Source organism: Loxodonta africana, chromosome 4, assembly GCF_030014295.1.
Source record: "Loxodonta africana isolate mLoxAfr1 chromosome 4, mLoxAfr1.hap2, whole genome shotgun sequence".
NCBI classification, from domain to species: Eukaryota; Metazoa; Chordata; class Mammalia; order Proboscidea; family Elephantidae; genus Loxodonta; species Loxodonta africana.
Window position 1 is genome coordinate 136,214,225 of NC_087345.1, and position 21,996 is coordinate 136,236,220.

The 21,996-nt window shown below is 42.4% G+C and overlaps 1 protein-coding gene across 1 annotated transcript in view; it reads right to left on the reverse strand.

The window, feature by feature from the left end:
- Window positions 1-21,996, reverse strand: part of DYRK4 (dual specificity tyrosine phosphorylation regulated kinase 4) — a 67,926-nt gene that overhangs the window by 11,796 nt on the left and 34,134 nt on the right. Inside the window, exons 3-9 of the mRNA XM_023549039.2 lie at window positions 11,829-11,909; window positions 10,960-11,076; window positions 10,103-10,241; window positions 8,050-8,213; window positions 5,230-5,366; window positions 4,750-4,890; window positions 1,905-2,043 (exon numbers count right to left, since the gene is read on the reverse strand). Of these exons, the coding sequence (XP_023404807.2) occupies window positions 1,905-2,043; window positions 4,750-4,890; window positions 5,230-5,366; window positions 8,050-8,213; window positions 10,103-10,241; window positions 10,960-11,076; window positions 11,829-11,909 (918 nt within the window). The remainder of the gene's footprint in view (window positions 1-1,904; window positions 2,044-4,749; window positions 4,891-5,229; window positions 5,367-8,049; window positions 8,214-10,102; window positions 10,242-10,959; window positions 11,077-11,828; window positions 11,910-21,996) is intronic.

Here is a 21,996-nt window from a genome sequence, read left to right on the forward strand (position 1 = left end):
GAGAGTGTACTGGCTAGGGCTGGAAGAATAAAGTTCTAATTATGTTTTCAAGGGTCTCAATATTAGATGGAATGATTATATGATCACTTACTGAATACCCTAACATTCTCGATACGGCATAACAAGCCTGGTCTTAAGTCTCTGAGACCACAAACTAAGAAAGTGTAAAACTGAGTCCATAATACTTTTCAAAGAGTGCTTGTGTTAACTTTAAGAGGGTGATCAGTAAAAGTCTTAAATGGGGCTTTTGAAGAGCAAGAATTTCCAGTGTGTTTCTAGCTCTGCTCAAATGAAAGGTTCTTTAACTAGATGGTGCAGGTATTGCTCTCAGAGGGGGTGAATGAATCAGACAGTCACGGCTCATCAATACCCACCATTAAGTCCTTAAGAATAATTGCCTGACTCTTGAATCCACACAAAACACTCTCCTAGTTGTGTGAATTCCCATGTATACTTCCCTAGATGGGCACACATATTCCAGTCTACTTGATTGTTCTATTTCTCAAGGTAATCTGCTACCCGGTATTTTGGCTGCCAAGTGTCTTGTGAATTTGCTTGCAGATTGTCAGCCCAAAGACCACAGGTATTGGAACCTTTCAGCTACAAAGCTGAGGATTAGAAACTTGGATATAGAGAGTAGATCAAAGCACCACTATCCTTGTGATCCTTTACATGTAATTCCAAGAGAAAATCCCTATTTTGACAATCTGTTGTAAAAACATCTCAAATTTACCCAATGAGTTAGTTTCTAAAACCCTTTTTTTTTTTTTTTTAACAATTTGGGGGTCAGGTAGAAGGGAGTAAATAAAATTAAGGTATATTTACATATCTCTGAGGGTCAGCACCTCCCTGTATTATTTCCTCACATTTGTAATCACTAACTCATTTAACAAGCATGTACTTATTATCTGCCATTATGATGACCAGGTACCACATTAGGTCCTGACAATAGAGTGGTGAGAAGATATGGTTTCTGACCTTGAGGGAGCTTGCATTCCAGTGGCCCATACAGATAAATAAACAATCCCTACACAAAGCAATCAGTGCAATAATAGGGGTAAGTATAGAATATGAGTCCCTAGGTGGCACAAATAGCTAAGTGCTCAAATACTAGCCAAAAGGTTGGCAGTTCAAACCCGCCCGGAGGTGCCTCAGAAAACAGTCCTGGCAATCTACTTCCAAAATGTCATAAGCTCTATGGAGCAGTTCTACTCTGCATACACAGCCATGAGTTGGACTTGACCTGACAGCAACTAACAACAGTGTAGAATATTAGCAGGACATGTCAGAGAGACACATCCATTGGGAGAGAGAAAGCTGCCAGGGATTTATTGTACCCTGGAACCAACTCAGAGTAGAATGGATATAGTATGGGTTTAGAAGAGAAGAGTGATCCACCTGCCTGCATGGCACACATCTCTGCATGGCACACATCTCTGCAGAGCACACATCTCTGCAGAGCAGACCAGGTAGATCTTGAGGCCCCCAGGTAAAACTCCAAAGTAATACAAATGACTTTATATTTTCTCACTAAGAAAGGGTACAAAAGGGTAAACTCATACTCCCAGGACTTCTCATTACACATCTCGATGCTCAAGACACTTCCCCTACCCACCCCCAAACCATCCACCCATCTCCAGGCCTTCTATAGGGAAGCTGTCAGATCTTGTTCCTATCTGCCTCAATTATAACAAGCGTCTCTATCTTCCCTTTCCCAATTATTCTACCTGAGTCTTCACAGCATCTTACTCAGCTTATAAAGCATATAAAGATGCCTGGTTTGGCTTCTACCCTGAAAACCCCGGTCGTGATGTCTTCCCAAGTTACCCCTGGGGAACAGAATGGAATAAGCAGTTCTTGAGGATGGGGACCAGCCCCCATGGCAGGACTGAGGTTATACTCACAGGCTTGAGATCACAATGAATGATTTTCTCTACATAAAGCATTTGTAAGCACTTCAAAACAGAGAGGGTGAAACGCCGAACTATCGACAGACTGAAGCCTTGAAAGCTATTATTCTTCATCAACTCATACAAGTTGATTCTGGGAAAGAGAGAGAAAGTGAGGTGATGAATGTAAAAAGTATAATGTTGAGTTTGAACCTGCAAGCAATCCCATACTACCTGGTTCCCTCGGGTAGTAGTCACGCCTGGGACCAGGAGATAGGGCTGTAGTATCTAATAAACTCAACATTTCCTCTGATTCATGGTGAACCCAAGGTAAAGCTCAGCTGTGTTGGCCTCTCAGATGTCCCCTCATTTCTTATGTGAAAAGATCACTTAATTACTTTCTCCAGCACATGGGTGTTAAAAGGTTGGACCAAACTTCTGAAATATTCATAGTTCTTCAGACCCTTGGAAGGGATCCAGAAAGCCTGCCAGTTACTCAACAAAGCAGCCATTTCTGCCTAGACCTGAGAGATAGATAGATGCCGTTGGATGTCCAACTCATGGCAACCTTATGTACAACAGAATGAAATGTTGCTCAGTCTTGTATCATCCTCAAAATCGTCAGCACGTTCAAGTCTATCATTGAGGCTATTGTGCCAATCCATCTCTGGTCCTCTACTTGCCAAACATGAAGGGTTGTCTTAAAGAATTCAGGTCACTGACCAGTGAGGGAACAGAAAAGTGGGCAGATGAGGACTGAGGCACAATAGAGAACCCCTACCCCACCTAAAGTGAGTCTGGCTGCTTGGTTCCGGCTAACTATCACTTTTCAGAAATGAGGGATCATTCTTGCTAGATCATCCTATATTTTCTAGACAGCCAAAGAGTCTGCTCTATTATATGAAATCCACTGACTTACAAGTGTTGGAAAGTAACACAAAGCATTTTAAAACGTTGTGTGACCCAAACAAAAACATTTGTCTGTGGGCTGCCAGTTTGCAACCTCTGGGCAAACTGTAAGATGAGAAGAGGGAAAGAGCAGTAATCACTCAGAAATGACTTTATATCAACCTCTTCCTGGTTTCTCCTAATCTTCCATCTCTAAGCCTTCTCTTAACTCTGGCAGTACTTAGGAGGCCACTCATTCTTGAGGGGTACAATGGAGATGTGAGGGACTTGGCTCTGGCCCTATCCTGACTAGCTGTGTGATCCTAGGTAATGCCTCAACCTCTCGGGGCTTTAGGTTCTCCCTCCATACAACTGAAGACATACGCTTGCTTCTCCTGACCTCTCAGAGCTCTTTTAAGTACAATGGTATCCTAACCGTGCTCTGTGATCAATGGCCAAGAAAGGCAGCCTGGGTTGTCTGCTTGACTGCAGGGAAGATAACCCACCTCAGCATACTGGAGAGTGGAGCATATTTTATATCATCAGAGATGGTGAGGAAAGGCTAATTTCTGACCGGAATTTAGCTGGTTCCCAGATCTCACCCTGGTGGTGTAAGAAACCCTGGTGGCATAGTAGTTAAGTGCTACCGCTGATAACCAAAAGGTGGGCAGTTTGAATCCACCAGGAGCTCCTTGGAAACTCCATGGGGCAGATCTACTCTGTCCTGTCGGGTTGTTATGAGTCAGAATTGACTTTACGGCAATGGGATTGGTTTGGTTTTTGGATCTCATCGTTCGCAATGGTGTCATGGGAGCACAAAGCCCCCAGCCCAGTGAACCCAATAACACTGGGCTTCTAAGAGCCCCTGATCATTCTCCATGGATAAATGCATTCTGAGTTTCTGGCTTTCTTTACATTGCATCAGACTGTCTTCTCAGAGGGAAACACAACAGGATTAGCCCTTTCAATTAGCATGTTCCTTCAGTTGTAATACAGTCACGCATCACGTGACATCTATGATACAACCTGTGAAATGGGATGTTATGTGATTTGGATGTTGTGTGAATGAGATTGCATGCTGCTGCCTACGTGTTGAAGCATACACTGTTATGTGGTAAACTTTTTATTTGTAAGTAGGGAAAATTCACATTAAAATAATGATAGAAAGTACAGTACATACATAAGCCAGTAACAGGTGTTTATTATGACTATCAAGGCATATGTATTACGGGTTATATACGTGCTGTACCATTATACACAGTCGCTTTGTATACAAGAGACATGAGATACACGTGTTGCATTCAGGAAGCTATTGCAGGAAGCTACATATGTTTGGTTACATCTTCTATGTCCTGTTCTCTGATGTCTAAACTCTATTATAGCTTTATGGGACCACAGAAGTATACGCGATCAGACATTGCCCTAACAGACATTGTACAGCTCATAAATGTATTCTGCCAGGCAATGTCAATCTATTTAAGTCAGATTCTGATCGCTCATCAAAATATCTGCCCTGGTCTTTGTTTGCTCAAAATTAAAACCTTTCCCACTCTGAGCAGCCAGCTGCCTGCTCCCGTGGGTCCCAACCACTGCCGTGGGATTGAGAAACCAGTGAGTGGGAGATATGGTAGCAAATGAAAGTCCTTTTCAACATATTTCAGTTTAGCTCTTGAGGGCAGGGGACTTGTTTTGGTTATGTCACACAGTTCAGTGTCCAGCACCTGGCTAGTATATCATAAGTGTGCTGGCAGGTGACAGGCATGACTGAAGATGACAGACGGAGAGAGATGGGCTGTTTTTGGTCCCAGCTACATTGCTCCTGGGCCTTCTAGATAACTAAGTGGCTGTTGAGCCCATCATAGTCATTAAATCTTCACATCCAGAAAAATCTAGTGTCTGACCTCAAAGTTTCTCTTCTGTTACTTAGGCAACTTTTCATAAGAAAATGAATTAAAAAGAGAAAGTAGCTGACCCCAGGAGTTCAAAGGTGATACAGAGGTGATGGCGGAAGTAGAAAAAGTCCTTCATGTGCACAACATTGTAGGTATTGTCTTTGTCCTTCCTTCTGAGAGCTTCTAGGATCTTCAGCTCTACCAGAGCCTGGTGGTGAAACCTAAGGTGATTGGACAGGGGCAGGGAGGGTGAGGGACAGGGGCAAGGAAGGTGAGGACAGGGACAGAAAACACACGATGTTATACTGCAGCAGTTAGCCCATTTCCTCAGCCCCTTCTCATGATCCCAAAAAGACTGCCTAGGGGTGGCAGAAAGCACTATCAACTCTATGCCCTTGCCTCCTTTTTGCCCCATCTTGGAGTCATTTGGGTAGAGAGAAAAAGAAGAAAAGGAAGAGGAGGTTCAGAGAAAGAGACAGAGTCAGGAGGAGTTGGCATTATGAAGGGGCAAGAGTCATGCAGTCCCTCTTCTATGGCCTGTGCCACCCGCCAAGCCATACCTCTTCTTGTTCCTGATGATTTTCAGGGCCACCAACTCATTGTTTTTGTGATCCAAGCACTTGGCCACCTGTCCAAAGGACCCTTTCCCGATCATCTCCAGAACCTCATAGCGGTAGGCAATGTGGTCATGCAGGACCTGCAGAAGCCAGGCCAGGGGTGAAGAGCAGAGCCATGGGCTTTGGAGCTGCCCAGAAAGTGGGGCCCCTGGATATCAACCCCAGCTCTTGGCTGATTCCTGGAGGGAAAACTGTGTGAACTGCACTAGGCACTAGTGCAAGTCCCACCCTCATCTCAACACTACCACTATGATTAGGTTGGTGCCCAGATGCCAGACCACCCCCATGTTGTGTGTGATGCCAGGGAAAGTCCCACAGACTCTGCCCTATGTCAGACAGTGCAAAGAACATTGGATGGTCTTTGTGAAAGTCAGGTTCTAGTCCTTAGCCTGCCACCAGCTCTAGTTTTCTGCATGTGTTAGAATCTGTAAAGTAAAAGGGTTAGACAGGGTGGCCCTAAAGATTCCTTCTAGTTTGGACATTCCACAATTCTTGAATGCAATTGGTTAACAACTGTAGTTTGGGGGACGTTACAGGTCTGACCCTGGACGGTTCCCATTAATCACAGAAAGGTGCTCCCCTTTCTGGCCAGATCTCATTCTGCTTTTGACTTACCCAGATTTAACCCTACCTTTTTCGGTGTTAGCAGTACAGACTTAGACCCTCCTCACCTAAGAAGAGAACTATTTTCCAAGAGCCAGAAACACTCATATCCCTCCCTGTGCTGGAAACCAGGGAACACATGTTTAGGCAAAGCCACAGGAACTTTTAGATTAAGAAATACTTTATCTGGGTGGCCTCAGTTAAGCTACTTGCCCATTCTGAGCTGCAAGGCTCTCATCTGTAAATGAGGGATCTGGATAAGATGATCCCTAAGGTCTTCCAACTCTGGAAATCTCCAATTCCTAGCGTCACACTCATGAATTCAGGAGAGGTGAAGGTAAGCGTTTGTGTACAAGTCCTTAGGATATGTTTGTGATTGTAGGGGTCTGTGAGTACAGTAGTAATCATGTCCACGAACATGTACACGTACAACTTTACTGATATAGGGGTTCATCTACTGGTAAAGGTGTCCCAGGAAAATACATGGGGAAAGGACAAGGAACAGGTTCCAGCACACCTGTTTGTGAAGGTACATGTATGTTTCCCCAGCATTTGTACATACCTTCTATATACCACCAGTTTGGTTGTATCATTATTAGTTGTTCACATGTCAACTTTGGCCTTGATTGTGATAACCTGAGGGCAAGGGCCCTCTCCCACTCATTTGTGAGAGTTTCCTTTATATTTCCAGAGTTCTGCGTATGCCAAAGCACACAACAGGTGCTTAATAAATAGGTACTGAATTAATACCTGCTGACAGAATAAATGTGAGAATGCAGCTGTGTTGCTTGTTTGGATAGTTGGCTATGTGTACTGAGTATTCATCTGTATGTGGATTGGAATGCAATAAAGATGGAGACCCCAGCCTGCAGAGGGGACATATTACCCCAGTTTCCACCAAAAACATAGCTCTCAAAGATTTGAGACTGAGGGATTAAGTCCCAGTGAATTAACCTAAAGGTGGTGCCGACATCCCTAGGGAATTTCCCAGAGAATCTAGGCCCAGGTGAGGTAGGGGTGGGAGTTGAGGATGTCTACCTAAATTGGAGGTAAAGTTTATGTTGAGGATTCTTAACCAAGGACCCAATAATCCCCTGAAATTGTGTGTATGTTCAGGGCGCCTTTTCTGCAGCAAGGATCTTTAGCATTTATCAGACTCTCAAATGGATCCTTGACCTAAAAGTGGTTGAGAACCAGGGTTCTCAATGGGGGCTATGTGCAAAAAAACTCTAAATACTCACTCTCAAAGTGTGGTCCGTGGACCAGCAGCATTGGTATCACCTAGGAGCTTGTTAGAAATGCAGAATCTTGGACCCCATCCCAGACCTGCCTGATAAGAATCTGTATGTTATCAAGATCCTCAGGAGATTCATGTGCACAGTAAAGCTTGAGAAACACCCCTTGAGTGTTAAGAAATCCTTCCTCTTCTATGAAGCCATTAAAGACCTATCCTATATCCTAAGAAACTAATGAAGTTGTGAGGAAATGTCCACAGGAGGAAATTCTTGACAGCCCATGAGCCCAGGGGACTAAGCGTTATATAATCTGGAGGTCCTCAAAAGTGGTCCTGAAGGAAAAGGGACACCTATCACTGCCCATATTTCTCCTTCATGCTGGGAAAATGCACCATGCTGGGGAACCCCTGAGGTATGTCAGAAGGTGAAGAGGAGGAGTCATTGGGATCAATCTTTGGAAAACTGAAGGTAGTCAACAGACTACAATATAAAATCTTATTTTATCTGTGGGGAAAATAACATCTATTATAAAATAGATAGGGTTCCATGCATGAGGTTGTTTGGAGGAAAAAAAAAAGGGGCGCTGGGGAGACTGCCTCTTATTCCATAGTTCAGCCCTTTCCAATGGGTCCAGGAATGTGTGGGAGGACAGCATGTAAGAGTTCACCCAGCATGCAAATCTGTTATCCCGAATACTCTTGGAGAGAATTAGTGTTCTGTTAGACTATTTTGCACATTAAGTGCATGTTTCCCCATTTTTTAAATACTATATTCCTTTAGTTTAGCACTTACTAGTTCAGGACCCCTACCCCAGGTGTTTCATCACTAAATGCTTAAAACGTTCCTCACTTTTTTCTTTTCTAGACTATCTCTTATCCCCAAGTACCAAGCCCCCTGTGGTTACCATGAGCTACTCCCCCATCACCTTCATATAGGAGCCATGTTCATCATCAAAACTTGTCTTGCTGAATTTCTCTGAAGTCAAGTGGAGCTTCTCAGCTTCAAGCCCCAGGAACCATAGCTCTGTGTAGCCCAGGATTTCACTTTGCTCATATAGAGACAGCTGATGCTTAAAAAGCTTTAGGGCCTCTGTGTGAAAAGCATTGCAGGTGTCAGTTGGGCGGAGGCAGCATGGGGATTTCCCCAGGGGGCAGATGATGGCATCCCTTCTAGTTCCTGAACCAGCCAGCCCCTTCTTCGACCAGGTGGTTCACTAAGGACCAAGCATGTTGAATCTCATGGAAAGAAAGGTTGACAAGGATAAATGTTAATGTCTTGTGTTTGATTTCAACAAATTAGAAAGAAAACACAAAATAAAAGGCAAAATTCAGCCCCCAAAGAGTTATGGTTATAGCAGCATGGGTAAACAAATTTGAGAATAAACTTAGTGTCAACAGTAGTATGTAGGTATGGTGGGAGTTTACTAAAGTTAACATGGTATTAGGTTACACAAACAGACAGGCTATGCTGAGAAGGTTTGCAAACTCTAGCATCTTCAGGGACCAGGTAGGTAACATCAATGTGACTGTGAAGGCCCGGGAGGTACTGCCACTCAGGTCTTCAGCTGAGCCAGTGGGTATCTCAGACTATAAGGAGGGAACGTGTGTTAGTACTTCTCTATTCCTTACTGGCCCAAACCCATCAAGGGTCTGGTACTTTGGAACATGGGGTGAGATTCACACTTTCAGAGAGAGATAAAGAAATATACACTTGTTACGGGTTGAATTGTGTCCCCAAAAAGTTATGTTGCAGTGATCCTATTACGAAATAGGAGTTTTCTTTTGTTATGTTAATGAGGCCATACTGGAGTAGGTTGGGTGCTAAACCTAATCCCTTTTGAGTGATGTCTTATAAAAAGAGAATAGTCACAGACACACAGGGGGGAGACACCATGTGACAATGGAGACAGACGCATCTATTAGCAACAAAGGAAGGCCAAGGATTGCCAAGAGGCACCTGAAACAAGGAGACAGGCCCACAGAAGGAACTGACATAACCAAGTCCCTGATTTGAACTTTAACTTCCAGGACAGTCAGAAAATAAATTTCTGTTCTTTAAAGCCACCCACTTTGCGGTATCTTTTGTTATGGCAGCACTAGGTAACTAAGACAACACTGGGTAGAGTGCTCAGAGAAGAGGAATAGGATTTAAGGAGGGCGGCACCATGTGATTCAACAAACTGCTAAAGAGTTGAAGAAGGAACTGCCAGGAGAAAAAAAGACTTCTAGGAGACATGACCTCTGTCTTCAAATATGTGAAGGGCAGGCATGTGTAAGCTGGATAAGATATGCTTTTTGCCAAGAGGACAGACCCAGGGCCTAAACATGGTGTTGCTGTTGTTGTTAGGTATAATTGAGTTGATTTCAACTCATGGCGATTCCATGTGACAGAGTAGAACTGCTCCATAAAGCTGTAATCTTTACAGGAACAGATCACCCGGTCTTTCTCCCACAGAGCCAGAGTGGGTTCAAACTGCCAAACCTTTCAGTTAGCAGCTGTGCATGTAACCGTTGTGTCACCAGGACTCCTTCTTTAAAAAAGATAGTAAAAAAAAAAAAAAACCCTTTGCCATTGAGCCAATTCCAACTCATAGCGACCCTATAGGCTGCCCCATAGTGTTTCCAAGGAGTGCTTGGTGGATTCAAACTACTGACCTTTTGGTTAGCAGCCAAACTCTTAATCACTATGCCACCAGGGTTTTCTCTAAAGACAGTAGGGAGGTAGATATCAGCTCTGTACAAGGACAAGGCAGAACTAGCTTAGAACTAAAATTATCTGCTCGTGGGTAGTTACTGAGATTGTATAAGAAGGGGAGAGAAGACCAAAGGCAAAGCAGTTGTAGAAGTGCTCTGAGCCCTGGATAATGTTGGCACATAATAAATGCTCTTCTTTTGAAATCTTAATAGACCATGAGTCTATGAAGCCCAATCATTCATATCCACCCCTATCACACCCAGCCACTGCCCCCAAAGCTATACCTGCAGGTGTCAGAGGCACTTTGTGCTTCCTTGGTGGTTTCTCCTCTGGCTTGGAATCTTGGGCTTTAATGCTGGCATGGGAAAGTACTTCCGAAGGCTTGAGCTCAGAGGTTGATACCTGGCTATGAGTTTGATTCTCCTGTCCAGGGAAAGAGATTTGTATTAAAGTGCTACTTAGGCTTCTCCTCAGGGTCATAAACTATTTCTCTGACCACAAACACCCACATCCATCCAGGTCCTTTCCCTTTTCCTGTCTAGGAAGAAAACAGTAATTATGAGACAGTGGATTTTCTTCATCTTTCTCCTAAAGACAATATCTGACTGATGATCACATTATTCTCTGGGAGACACGTGTAAATTACACTATTCAGTTAGTAACCCCAGTGACCTCTCACTGTGGGAAGAGATGGGAATGGTTTCTTGTCTCTGCTCTTGAGAAGGCCAATTCCTACCTAGACAAAGTGACTTGCCCAAAGGCACATAAACTTGAACTTATATATGTATAACACCTCTTTTGGCACTTTCTCACATATTATCTCATTTGGTCCTCACACCAAAAGATAGGGGACATGAGAGGAAAACAAATATTTCTCATTTCCTTTTTCCTTTTCTCAGTGAGTCCTCAAGACAATCCAATAGAAAGCCCACACATTTTGCATATAAAGAAATCAAGGCTAAGAGAAGGCCAATGACTTATTTGCTCAAGTTTGCACTCATTGTGAAGAGTGAGAGCAGGATGAGAATTCAACTCTTCAGCTGATGCTGTACTTTCCCCACCATTCCTGGATTACCTTTCTAAACTTGGTTCTGGGCTGAAACCAGGTCTTTCACCTGCCTTTCACAGCCCCCACACTCACCTGATACAATAATGATGGCTTCAGCAGGACTTTATTGCTGATGCGGGGGAAGTTGACCATGTTCTTCTTCCCCTTGGTGTCCACAAAAGGGAGTGAAGTAATGCTGGTGTTTGTGTTCTACAGAAGGAGAAATTGGATAAGTTACAGAAGTTTCAGGCAAGAAGATATCTCCAGTGGGGGTGAGGAGGGGTCATTTCCTCCAGCCCCCCCCTCACAGCAAAGGAGGCCTGACTCAAATCCAGGCCTGAGGCTATTCTAAAAGTTCTTAGTGAGAAATGCAGATTCCAGAGCAGCAGAGTGGTCAAGCAGATGGCCTCTGGATTTGAATCCCTGCTCTACCACTTACTAACTGTGGACCTTGGACAGGTTACCTAGCTTCTAAGTCTCAATTTTCTCATCACTACCGTGGGGACAAAAATGGGACTACCTTACAGGGCTTTTGTGAGGCAATCTATGCAGAGTATTCCATAAATGTCAGCCATTATATTATCATTCTAATATCTTATCACCCCAACATGAGGAAGTCCTTCCTGTCACATACAAATCTTCCTTGCTGCAGCAGAAACTCTCATGTCCTCTAATCTACATTATTGAGTTGAACTACTCATTTCAAGTACTCATCCTGGCCCCTGCCTTTATTGCTTTATTTCAATTCTTTATGTGTTGATTTTTGGTGAGGGGAGAGGTAGTATGACTATCAATTAATAGCAACTTAAAATTCTATGGAGATGAGGCATGGTGATGTGGATGGAGTATGTTATGTTGAGTTGACCAAAAGACCAAAATTGCCTGTCAAAAGCTGCCCTAGCCACCCCCACCCCCTACCCCCATTCTCTCCTAGACAAAAGGTACTAAGTATCACTTCCTACCTTATGCAAGAATCGGGTCATTCTGAGGTTCTTGACCTTAGAAGGTGGCTTCTGGGCTTGAACCAAAGGTTTACTCTCAACCTGAATCAAGTGCAAGAGAACTGGGATAATGCTTGGCATGGCTTCACCCCAAGTCACATGGACATTTATTTTGTTCCAGTATAACAAAAATACCTGTGAAGTCAGCTTTCCTGATCCCAAAGCAAGGAATAGCTAAGAGAATCTCAAGGAAGTACTGAATGAACACATGAATTAATGAACACCCAAATGAATTTTCCAGCAGGGTTAATTCTCAATTAACTTGTACTATGACTTTCACACTTTTTCTCCACATAAGCCTTTCTTCAAATAAAGTCTTACATGAAAGCTCCAGACATGGGAAGAGATAAAAGCAGAACTGCTCTTGCTGAAGAGAAGATAATGCCCAAAGAACTTGCCCAAGGAATTCTTTTCACCCTTACAGTGTCCCCAAAGGTGACTTAGTGGAACCCATTGGAATATAGGAACCCAGCCTGATACTAGTGACCTGATAAGAAGAGACCTCGCATCTAGAAAGGAGTGGGGAGGGGAAGACCAAAACACTAGAGCAGTGTGTCCTGAAGTATTGTAAATACATCATGGAGGAATGTGAGTTAATTGTTTACAGTATATAGATAAAATCATTTAATTGTCATGAATTTATTTTAACATTCACTTGAAAAACAGTAACTAGCACAATGAAGCTGTAATTTTGTGGTTATTATCATTGATGAGAGACTAAAATTTAAGTAAAAAAACGGAATGTGAGTACAATGCATTTATGGCAAAAATCATAAAGGTACACTAGAATGACTAAAGTGTGGTGGAAAACAGGCTACAGCTCAAATCTAGATTCTGCTCTTTGAAGCCCTCCCCTTCCAGCTTCCCTCCCCCCTGCCTCCGCCAGGGAATTAAAAGGCATTTATCCAAAGCTGAGACCCAGCTGGGGCCAGACCCACCTCTGTAAAACTCAATGCAACTGGCCACATTGGAATAGGATCTGGGCTCAACACCTCAACCTAATATCACCCAGCATCAGTCAAGCACTCTACAGAGTTGTAATGATGCGAATGTTTAGAATAGTCGATTTTGACCTCCTGATAGGGAGGTGGTCTTGGGGCAAGGAAATGGCATAGAGTATGCGCCATGGCTTTGAACCAAGCTAATTTGATTGGTTAAGATGCGCTACATGCAGGATCTGGCTGTCTATTGTATTAGATGACAGATGATGATGATGGCTATAGGTTTTAATTCCAACTAACCAACCTGATGTAAAGTTGAGATTCACACCAAAATTTGAGATTGCAGGATTTGCTCAGATATCAACATTGTCTACACAATGTCCCCAAGACTACCTCCCTGTCAGGAGGTCAAGACTGATTCCCTACAAGTGGGTATCAACTTGATGGCACACAACAACAACCGTCATCAATAACAAGCTGGCATTGAGCATGAGCTGGGAAGACTGGATAGATACAGAAAAAGTTCAATTAACAAAATACAGCTCAGACTTTAAAATGCCAAGCAAATGATATAGGCAATGAGTGTCACCAAGGAAGGACTCTGAGTCACTGTCAATGCTGTCAGCCCGGAGGGAGTTTTGGAACTTCCTGGGAGAGGTGGGTTTTGGTCTGGGCTTTAGTTGGGAGGAAGGGCAGAGAACATGCTAATTACGTGAAGCAAGAGTATTCAGGCGTGCTCCAGGGACCTTTGCTGCTCATGTTGGTTGAACTAGAGCAGAACATGGATTGTGGACCCTAAAAGTACTTAATGCTAAGCTAACTGGTCTTTATCCTATGGACAATAATGAACCACTGATAGTTTGTAAGGCAGGGAGTCATATGTGCAAAACAACGTTTCGGAAAGATCCCACTAGCAACAGCGTGGCATTAAAAAAATAGTGCTCATAGGTATGGACTCTGGAGCCAGACTCCTTGGTTTTAAATTCCAGCTCCACTACTCATTCACTGTTTGATCTTGGCCAAGTTATTAATCTTTCCTCATATGTAATATGGGGCTTATACAAAAAAACAACCTCATAGGGTTTTTTTTTTTAACTATTAAATGTTAATACATATAAAGAACTTAAAGCAGTGCTTCCATGTGCTAAAGATAAGCATGTGCTATTATCATTTTCTTTCACTTCTCAAAGTTCATTTTCCTCATCTGTAAAATGAAGTGAATGACACAGTTAAAAACATGGACTCAGAATTGATGGAAGATGAGAATGATAATGTGGTTCCTAAAATGGTTAAAGGAGTTGATGATGTTTAATCTGAGAAAAAAGAAAACTACTGGGGAGTTAACAATTCTGATATTGCTATACATGTATACTGGAATTTAACAAATAAATGGATGGTGGATGGTGGGAGCCAGGTTTCTCACTGATGGAGTAGAAATTTACAGATCAGGAAGGGAAGGAGGCTAAAGTGCTCCACTTGGTAATGGATTAGAGTTGGAGACATCAGTAAGAACTCATGTTTAGCTTAATATAGATACAGATGGCTGCCTATAGAAATATTTATATATGTGTGTTTATACACACAACTATTCCTTTTCTTTACCAGCTGAGAGGGCTTACAAGAAACTATATCCCAATAGCAACAAGTACACCTAGCACCCAGATCTTGGTTTCTAATACCATTCTCCAATAAAAGAGACAAAAGTTCCTAGGAGAAATAGCTGATTCTACGACTGGGGCAGAAAATACAAAAGATGTATCTAGAACATCTGTAGAAACTGAAAGTAAAAAAGTACTAAAACAAAACCGCATTGATGGGAGTATGTCAAAGGGGCACAGAAGCAAACTGAAAGAGCCCCTAAAAGCTAAAGCTGGAATAATTTAAGCACCAAATAAATAAAATAGCATTGAATTATAACTCAAAATATAAAATAAATAATCTTGAGTACGTACGGATCTAAATAAATGAGTGAACAAATTAATAAATGGGGGAGAAGAGACAAATCTCCCATGCAGAAGAATTCCAAGTAAAGTATGTAGATACTCCATCCTAAAGGAGCTCTGGTGGCACAATGGTTAAGTGCTTGGCTGTTAACTAGAAGGTCAGTGGTTCAAACCCAATAGCGCATCCATGGTAGAAAAGACCTGGCAATCTGTTCCCATAAAGATTACTGCCTAGGAAGCCCTATGGGGCAGTTCTACTCTGTCCTATAGGGTCACTATGAGTCAAAATCAATTAGATGGCACACAACAACAACAACTCCATCCTAAAGGAGGGGGTGCATAATTCCCTACGCCTTAAATGTGGGCTGTGCATAGTGCCTTCCTTCCAAAAAGTACAGTATGGAAAGGGTGAAAAAAAGAGTAACTTTACAGTGGAGAAACTGTACAAACATTACTTCAGGCAATCAAGGTCAACATCAACAGTCATAAACCCTGTTGATATGATGTACTCCCGATGTAATATGATGAAAATGGCACTGTATCTATGTGGGTCTTCCTACCAAAACCCATAACCACAGTCTAATCATGAAAAAAACAGATAAATTCCAACAGAGGGACATCTTAAAAACACCTAGCCAGTACTCCTCAAGGTTATCAAAAACAAGCAAAATCTGGAAACTGTTACAGCCAAGAGGAACCTAAGACATGACAACTAAATGTAACGTGGTACCTTGGATGAGATCCTGGAACAGAAAAAGAACATTAGGTAAAAACCAAGGAAATCTGAATAAAATATAGATGCTAGTTAATAACAGTGTATCAATATTGATTCATTAACCTAGTCCCTGGGTAGTGCAAATAAACGGTAACACACTTGGCTGTTAGCAGAAAGATTGGTGGTTTGAGTCTACCCAGAGGTGCCTCGGAAGAAAAGCCTGGTGATCTACTTCTAAAAAATCAGCCATTGAAAACTTTATGGAGCACAGTTCTGCTCTGACACACATAGAGTTACTATGAGTCAGAGCTGACATGATGGCAACCCGTTTTTATATAAAAATAGGGAAAACTGGGTGCAGGGTGCGGATAGAGATATATGAAAACTATATTCAATTTTTTTGGTAAATCTAAAACTGTTTTAAAAAATAGTCTGTTAGTAAAATAAACAAAAACCTCTGCAGAAGGGGAACAACGTCAGAGGGCTGTCTCTTATGGCATAGTATAAACTTATTCCACATGGCCCAAAGGACAAAATCAGGCCAAAGCCTCTGGATCAATAAGAGAGAGGATTTTCTAAATCTTAGCCCTGTCATAAAATGGATGTGATCCTTGTGGGATCATAAGATCCCATCACTGAAGCACCAATGCAGACCTGAAAAGCGTCTGTGAGAAATGTGCGTGGGATGGGGGTTGGGAAAGATGTGACCTCCCAAAGTCCCATCTGCCTCTAAGATTCACTCATGTGCCCCTGGGAGTGTATCTTGAATACGATCTTGATCCTCTTGGGAAACCAAGGCCAAGAGCCATTGCTCTAGAACAGTCCTTCTCAACCTTTGGCACATCATGGCACACACAGAAAATTATAATATTGGTATAGCAGCAAGCTGGGCTAAAGAAAGGAGGCAGCTCACACCAGGTGCCACTAGCTCAGGATTCCAGCTGCCCCAGGCTCGACCAGGCCACCCCAATGACTGGTGTCTTCTCTGTCTCTGCACGTCCATCTCCCATCCTCAGATACCAGTATGCTGCATAAGTTCATGAATTTGCTGATTGCTTGTTGTCTCCAGCAGCTTCCTCAAGAGACATATGACACACTCCATAACAACACTTCATTCTACCACAGCATCCCCAGGAGGCAGGAAGAAGAGGATGTGATCTTCCAACCTAACAACGGCAAAACTGAATTTTTCCTTTAACACAGCCAGCTTCATGACATTGTTCTGAGATATCCTCACTGACCTCTGAGCTGACATAAGAGGAATCTCTAATAGTGCTGAGCTCTGTAGTCAAATGTATAATAGTCTATGTTTAAAAAAAAAAAAAAAAAAGAGAAGATTTTGTTCATAAGTATTCACAGCATAGGTGGTGATTCCCGTACTGCCTAGGACCTGGGCATTGGACAGTGGCTGGAGAAGGCCCTATGGAGGGCATGGGAGATAAGAAAGCGGGGTCTCACAGGAAGCCAACAGCGCCCTAATCAGGACTCTTTTTTGTGTTTAACCACAGATCTCGGAGGCATCCAAACATCCTGCACTCAACTGTGTTGTTGTTAGGTGTCATCGAGTAGATTTCTACCCTTAGCTACCCTGTGTAACAGAGTAGAAGTGCCCCATGGGGTTTTCTGGGCTGTAATCTTTACGGAACCAGATCACCAGGTCTTTCTCCCATGGAGTGGGTGGGTGGGTGGGTTCAAACTCCTAACTTTTTGGTTAGCAGCCAAGCACTTAACCATTGCGCCACCAGGGCTCTTTTACTCAACTGAGAAGTACCTTTATTTCCAACCTTTTTACCTGAGCATGTACTGCTTTTACAATCCAGAAAATAACAATGCCATTATTGAAAACTAAAAAAACTAAAAATTAAAAATACCCTGATTTTAAAGCATATTATGCATCTACAGGAATCAAAACAGCTTGGTACTGGTGTATCAATAGACACATAAACCAATGGAATAGAATTGAGAAGTCTAGAATTAAGTCCACATATCTACAGTCAACTGATTTCTGACAAGGGTGCTAAGTTCATTCAATGAGGAACAAAAAGCCTCTTCAGTAAATAGCGGTGGGAAAACTGGATTTCCACATGCAGAATAATGAAATAGGATCCATGCCTTACACCACACATAAAAACAAATTCAAAATGGATTAAGAACTTAAATGTAAACCGTAAACAGCATTTTCTTAGAAGAAAATCCAGGGGCAATGCTGTTGGGTCTAGCTTTTAACAATGTATTATCTAATACAATAACAAAAGCACAAATGGCAAAAGGCAAAACAAATCAATGGGACCTCATAAAAATTAAAAACTTTTGCTCATCAAAAGACTTTACCAAAAAAGGGAAAATGTAAGCTACCGACTGGGAGAATATCTTCGAAAACCATATATCCAGTAAGAATCAAAGAACCAAAATACGTATAAAACTTCAACAACTTAACAACAAAAAGGCAAATGACCCAATCATAAAATCAGCAAAGGACTTAAACAGACGTTTCACCAAAGAGGGCATTCAAATGGCCCCCAAGCACAGGAAAAGATGCTCAGCATCATAGCCATCAGAAAGATACAAATCAAAACCACAGTCAGATACCATTTCACTCCCACTAGGGTGGCTGAGATTGAAAAACAAAACAAAACAGAAAATAAAAAATGGTGGCAAGGATGTAGGGAAATTGGAACCCTTACCCACTGCCAGAGGGAATGCAAAATGATATAACTCTTGTGGAAAACAGTGTGGCAGTTCCTCAAAAAACTAAAATTAGAACAACCATATGACCCAGCAATTCTACTCCTAGGTATATACCCAAGAGGCTAGAAAGCAGAGACTCAAACAGATTTGTACACCAGTGTTCAATGAGGCACTATTCACGATAGCCCCCCCCCAAAAAAAAGGTGGAAACAACCTAAATGTCCATCAACAGATGAATGGATAAACAAAATGTGGTACATACGTATGATGGAATACTACTCAGCCAGTAAAAGAAATGAAGCCTCGATACACACTACAATATGGATGGAGCCTGAAGACATTACACTGAGTGAAATAAGTCAGTCGCAGAAGGACAAATGTTCTTATGACCTCACTTATATAAAAAGACAAATGTATAGAGACCAGAGTTTATTTGTTCTTACCAGGGGTGGCAGGGAGGAGGAAAGGGGGTTAGCAGTGATGGAAAAAATTGCATTGATTAAGGGTACGGTTGCACAGTCATTTACTGTAATTACTGTCAAGAATTTGTACACCTGTAAAGAGTTGAATTGGCAAAAGTACAATAGATATCTTTACAACAACAAAAATGAGCTTCCCCCCCCCAAAAAAAAAGTGTAGCTGCTGAGATTGCTTATATACAATCAAAAGCCTCACAGGCTTTGGTTCCTTGGTTTGGAGGTTTAGGGTCATTGTTTCATGGGACATCCCAGTCAATAGGCCTAGTAACTTGTTTAGTGTTTCTGTTCTACCTCCTCATTTGTTGCATACAGCCTGGTGTCTTAAAAGCTTGCAAGAAGCCCTCCAAGGCACAACAACTGGTCTCTATTTGCCTGGAGCAATAGAAGAATAAGGAAAGTCAGGAATAAGAGGAGAATATGGAATGTGAGGCTAATTGCCTCTGTGAACAACTGCCTCCTTTGCCATGAGAACAGCTGGATGGTGCCACAGGTACCATTACTGAACACTTTGATCAAAGATTTTATAGAAGAATCCTCATCAAAAGGTGAAAATGGAAAACAGAATTTCAAATTCTCACAGGGTCCAGACTTTCTTAAGCCAAGGGGGGTGGATGAACCCCCAAAACTATTGTCCAAGGTAATCTTTAAAACTAAACCAAAAATACCCCCTGAAGTCTTCTTAAAGCCAAATAGTTTAGCTTAGCTAGTAAAAAATGCCTTGAGCATTATGCTCTTTTAAGAACTATCTACATAAAAAAAAAAAAAAAACTATATGGGATCAAAGTGCAAACAGCAACTCAAAAAATTAGATAGAAACCTTAGGAGGCCATGAGTTTATGTTAATGGGGGAAGAACAACTCAGAAAAGGAGAGTGAGAATGGTTGCACAACTCGAAGAATGTAATCAATGTCACTCAATTGCACATGTAGAAACAGTTGAACGGTGTATATTTTGCTGTGTATATTCTCAACAACAACAACAAAATAAAATTTTTTTAAAGCAAAAAAAAAAACCTGAAAATAGTATAACAGATCATAATAAATGGTTCAACACAATGAAAAGGAGAAAAGACAATAACAGGAAAATTTCTTTTTCCATCAGAGCCTGGAGCAGAATGACTTATTACATTTTAAAAGAGGGTATCAAGGGACCTAGGCTGAGGAGGGCCTTAGTATGGTAACAGCAGGGATAGGATCAAAAGAAGGGACCGGAAACCCCCGTGTTCAGAAGTAGGCTCAGGTCATTAAGATTCTTCCACATTAATCCAGATTTTCTGGAACCATAGAGGCTGAATGAACCCTCAAAACTATTGCCCTGAGATAATCTTTAAACCTTAAACGTTAAATCAAAAATATCCTTTGAAGTCTTCTTTAAATCAAACAATAAAAAACCAAACCCGTTGCTACCAAGTCAATAGCATAGAGACCCTATAGGACAGAGCAGAGCTGCCCCATAGTGTTTCCAAGGCTGTAAATCTTTACAGAAGCAGACTGCCACATCTTTCTCCCACAGAGCAGCTAGTGGGTTCAAACGGCCAACCTTTCCGTTAGCGGCAAGCACTTAACCACTGTGCATCCAGGCCTCCTTTAACCAAACAATGGTTTAACTTAATTAGTGAAAAAAAAAAAAGCCTGCTTTGACCATTTTGCTCTTTTAAAGAACTATCCACATGGGATCAAACTGACAACAGCTACCCCAAAGGTTAGATAGGAAGCTTAGGGGGCAGTGAATTGATGTTAATGGGGGAGGAATAATTTGGAAAAGGAGGATGGGACCGGTGACGCAACTTGAAGAATATAGTCAACGCCACTGAATTGTACACACAGAAATTATTGAATTGGTGTATGTTTTGTTGTGTATATTTTCAACAACAAAAATAAAATAAGTTATTAAAATATAAAGATTCTCCCACATTTATGCCTACATTTGAATCTAGGGATTTCCCTGGGGGGCTCCAGCTGTGTTTGCCATCACTAGGTGACACTGCTTTGGCAGGCACTGGGACAAAGCCAGGTGATCAGAGCCTGGAGTCTCAAGTCCTAAGCCTGGGCCCCTCCTCAGCCTCTCCTGGCCTTAGTCTTCTGAGCTGGCTTGTTAGTATTCACTGGGCATACCTTGTTTGTTTTCTCAGCCCAAAATGGCAATTCCATCTCAATGCTCTGCAAAAGCCAGCTCACCTTTCTCACACAGAAGCAGAGTTCAGTTTAAAAGCTGATTAGGAGAAAGGTGAGAAAGCTGAAACCAGCTCCCCATTGTCTCCCAGGCACATACCTGGCATCTGTGCAAAATAGCTGCCAACGCGCCAAACTGCTTCACTTACAGGTTCCTGGGGCCTGGCTCTTATTACTGCCTCTAGGATTCTTCCAGCAACATCCCCCCTCCAACCTCCCCAAGCCAGGATACATGGAATCACAGATGTGGGGTGGACCTTGGAGAGCCACTCATAACATTTTTTAAGCACAGCTAGTGGCAGGCAGTATGCCAAGCACAGAAAGGCACATGTCCAGTAGTTTCCAAATTTCCCTGAAGAGCTTTGAAAATGCAAGGTCTCAGAAGTGACCCCAGACTCCTAGTGGTGGAGTCCAGAAATCTGTATTTTTTAAAGCTCCAAGTAGTTTCTGTGTAACCTGGTTTAGGAGGCACAATCTAATGCATTATTCTCCTTTAGAATGAATCTCACCCACCTCTGAACTTTTATTTTCCTTTATGCCACTGATGTTTGTGTATCCCTCCTAATTATTTACGAATTCCTCTCGCCTGCCCCCATGAAATTCTATGGCAACAAACACTAGGTGTCCATGATGTGCTAGCACTGGGACCTCAAGAGCAGACCCTTTGGCTGGTTCATCTGGGGGCTCCTATGGGGCTTACCACAAGAGCCTGTACTGGGCTGGGACCACCTCCAGAGTCAACCTTGGATTTGCAGGGTGTCCGGAGTTTTTCTGGAGATGGGGTTGGGGACTTCATTAAGTGCTATCTTCCTTGCTGGGGAAGTTATCATAGGGAAGCGCCTCAATTGCAAATCCAGATTAGCCAAAACAAACTGACTGTGCTAAGCACAACCCTCTCACTTTCAGTAGTGAGAGTGAGAATGTTTTTCCAAACGTGAAAATTGTCACCACAATTTCTCACCATAAGTAACATCATTTTGTGAAAATGAAGATATTCCTTCAAGGCCCCTTGCCTACTGTATCCCTAGTTCAGACAGCTATTACAATGGTCTCCTGAGCAGTTACCCCAACCCTGCTCCCATCCATCCTCTACTCTGCTGCCTAAGTGGCCTTACAACGTAAACGTGCATATCCGATCATGTTACTGCATTGCTTAAAACTCATCTGTGTCTTCCAAGGGTGTAGAAGTCCT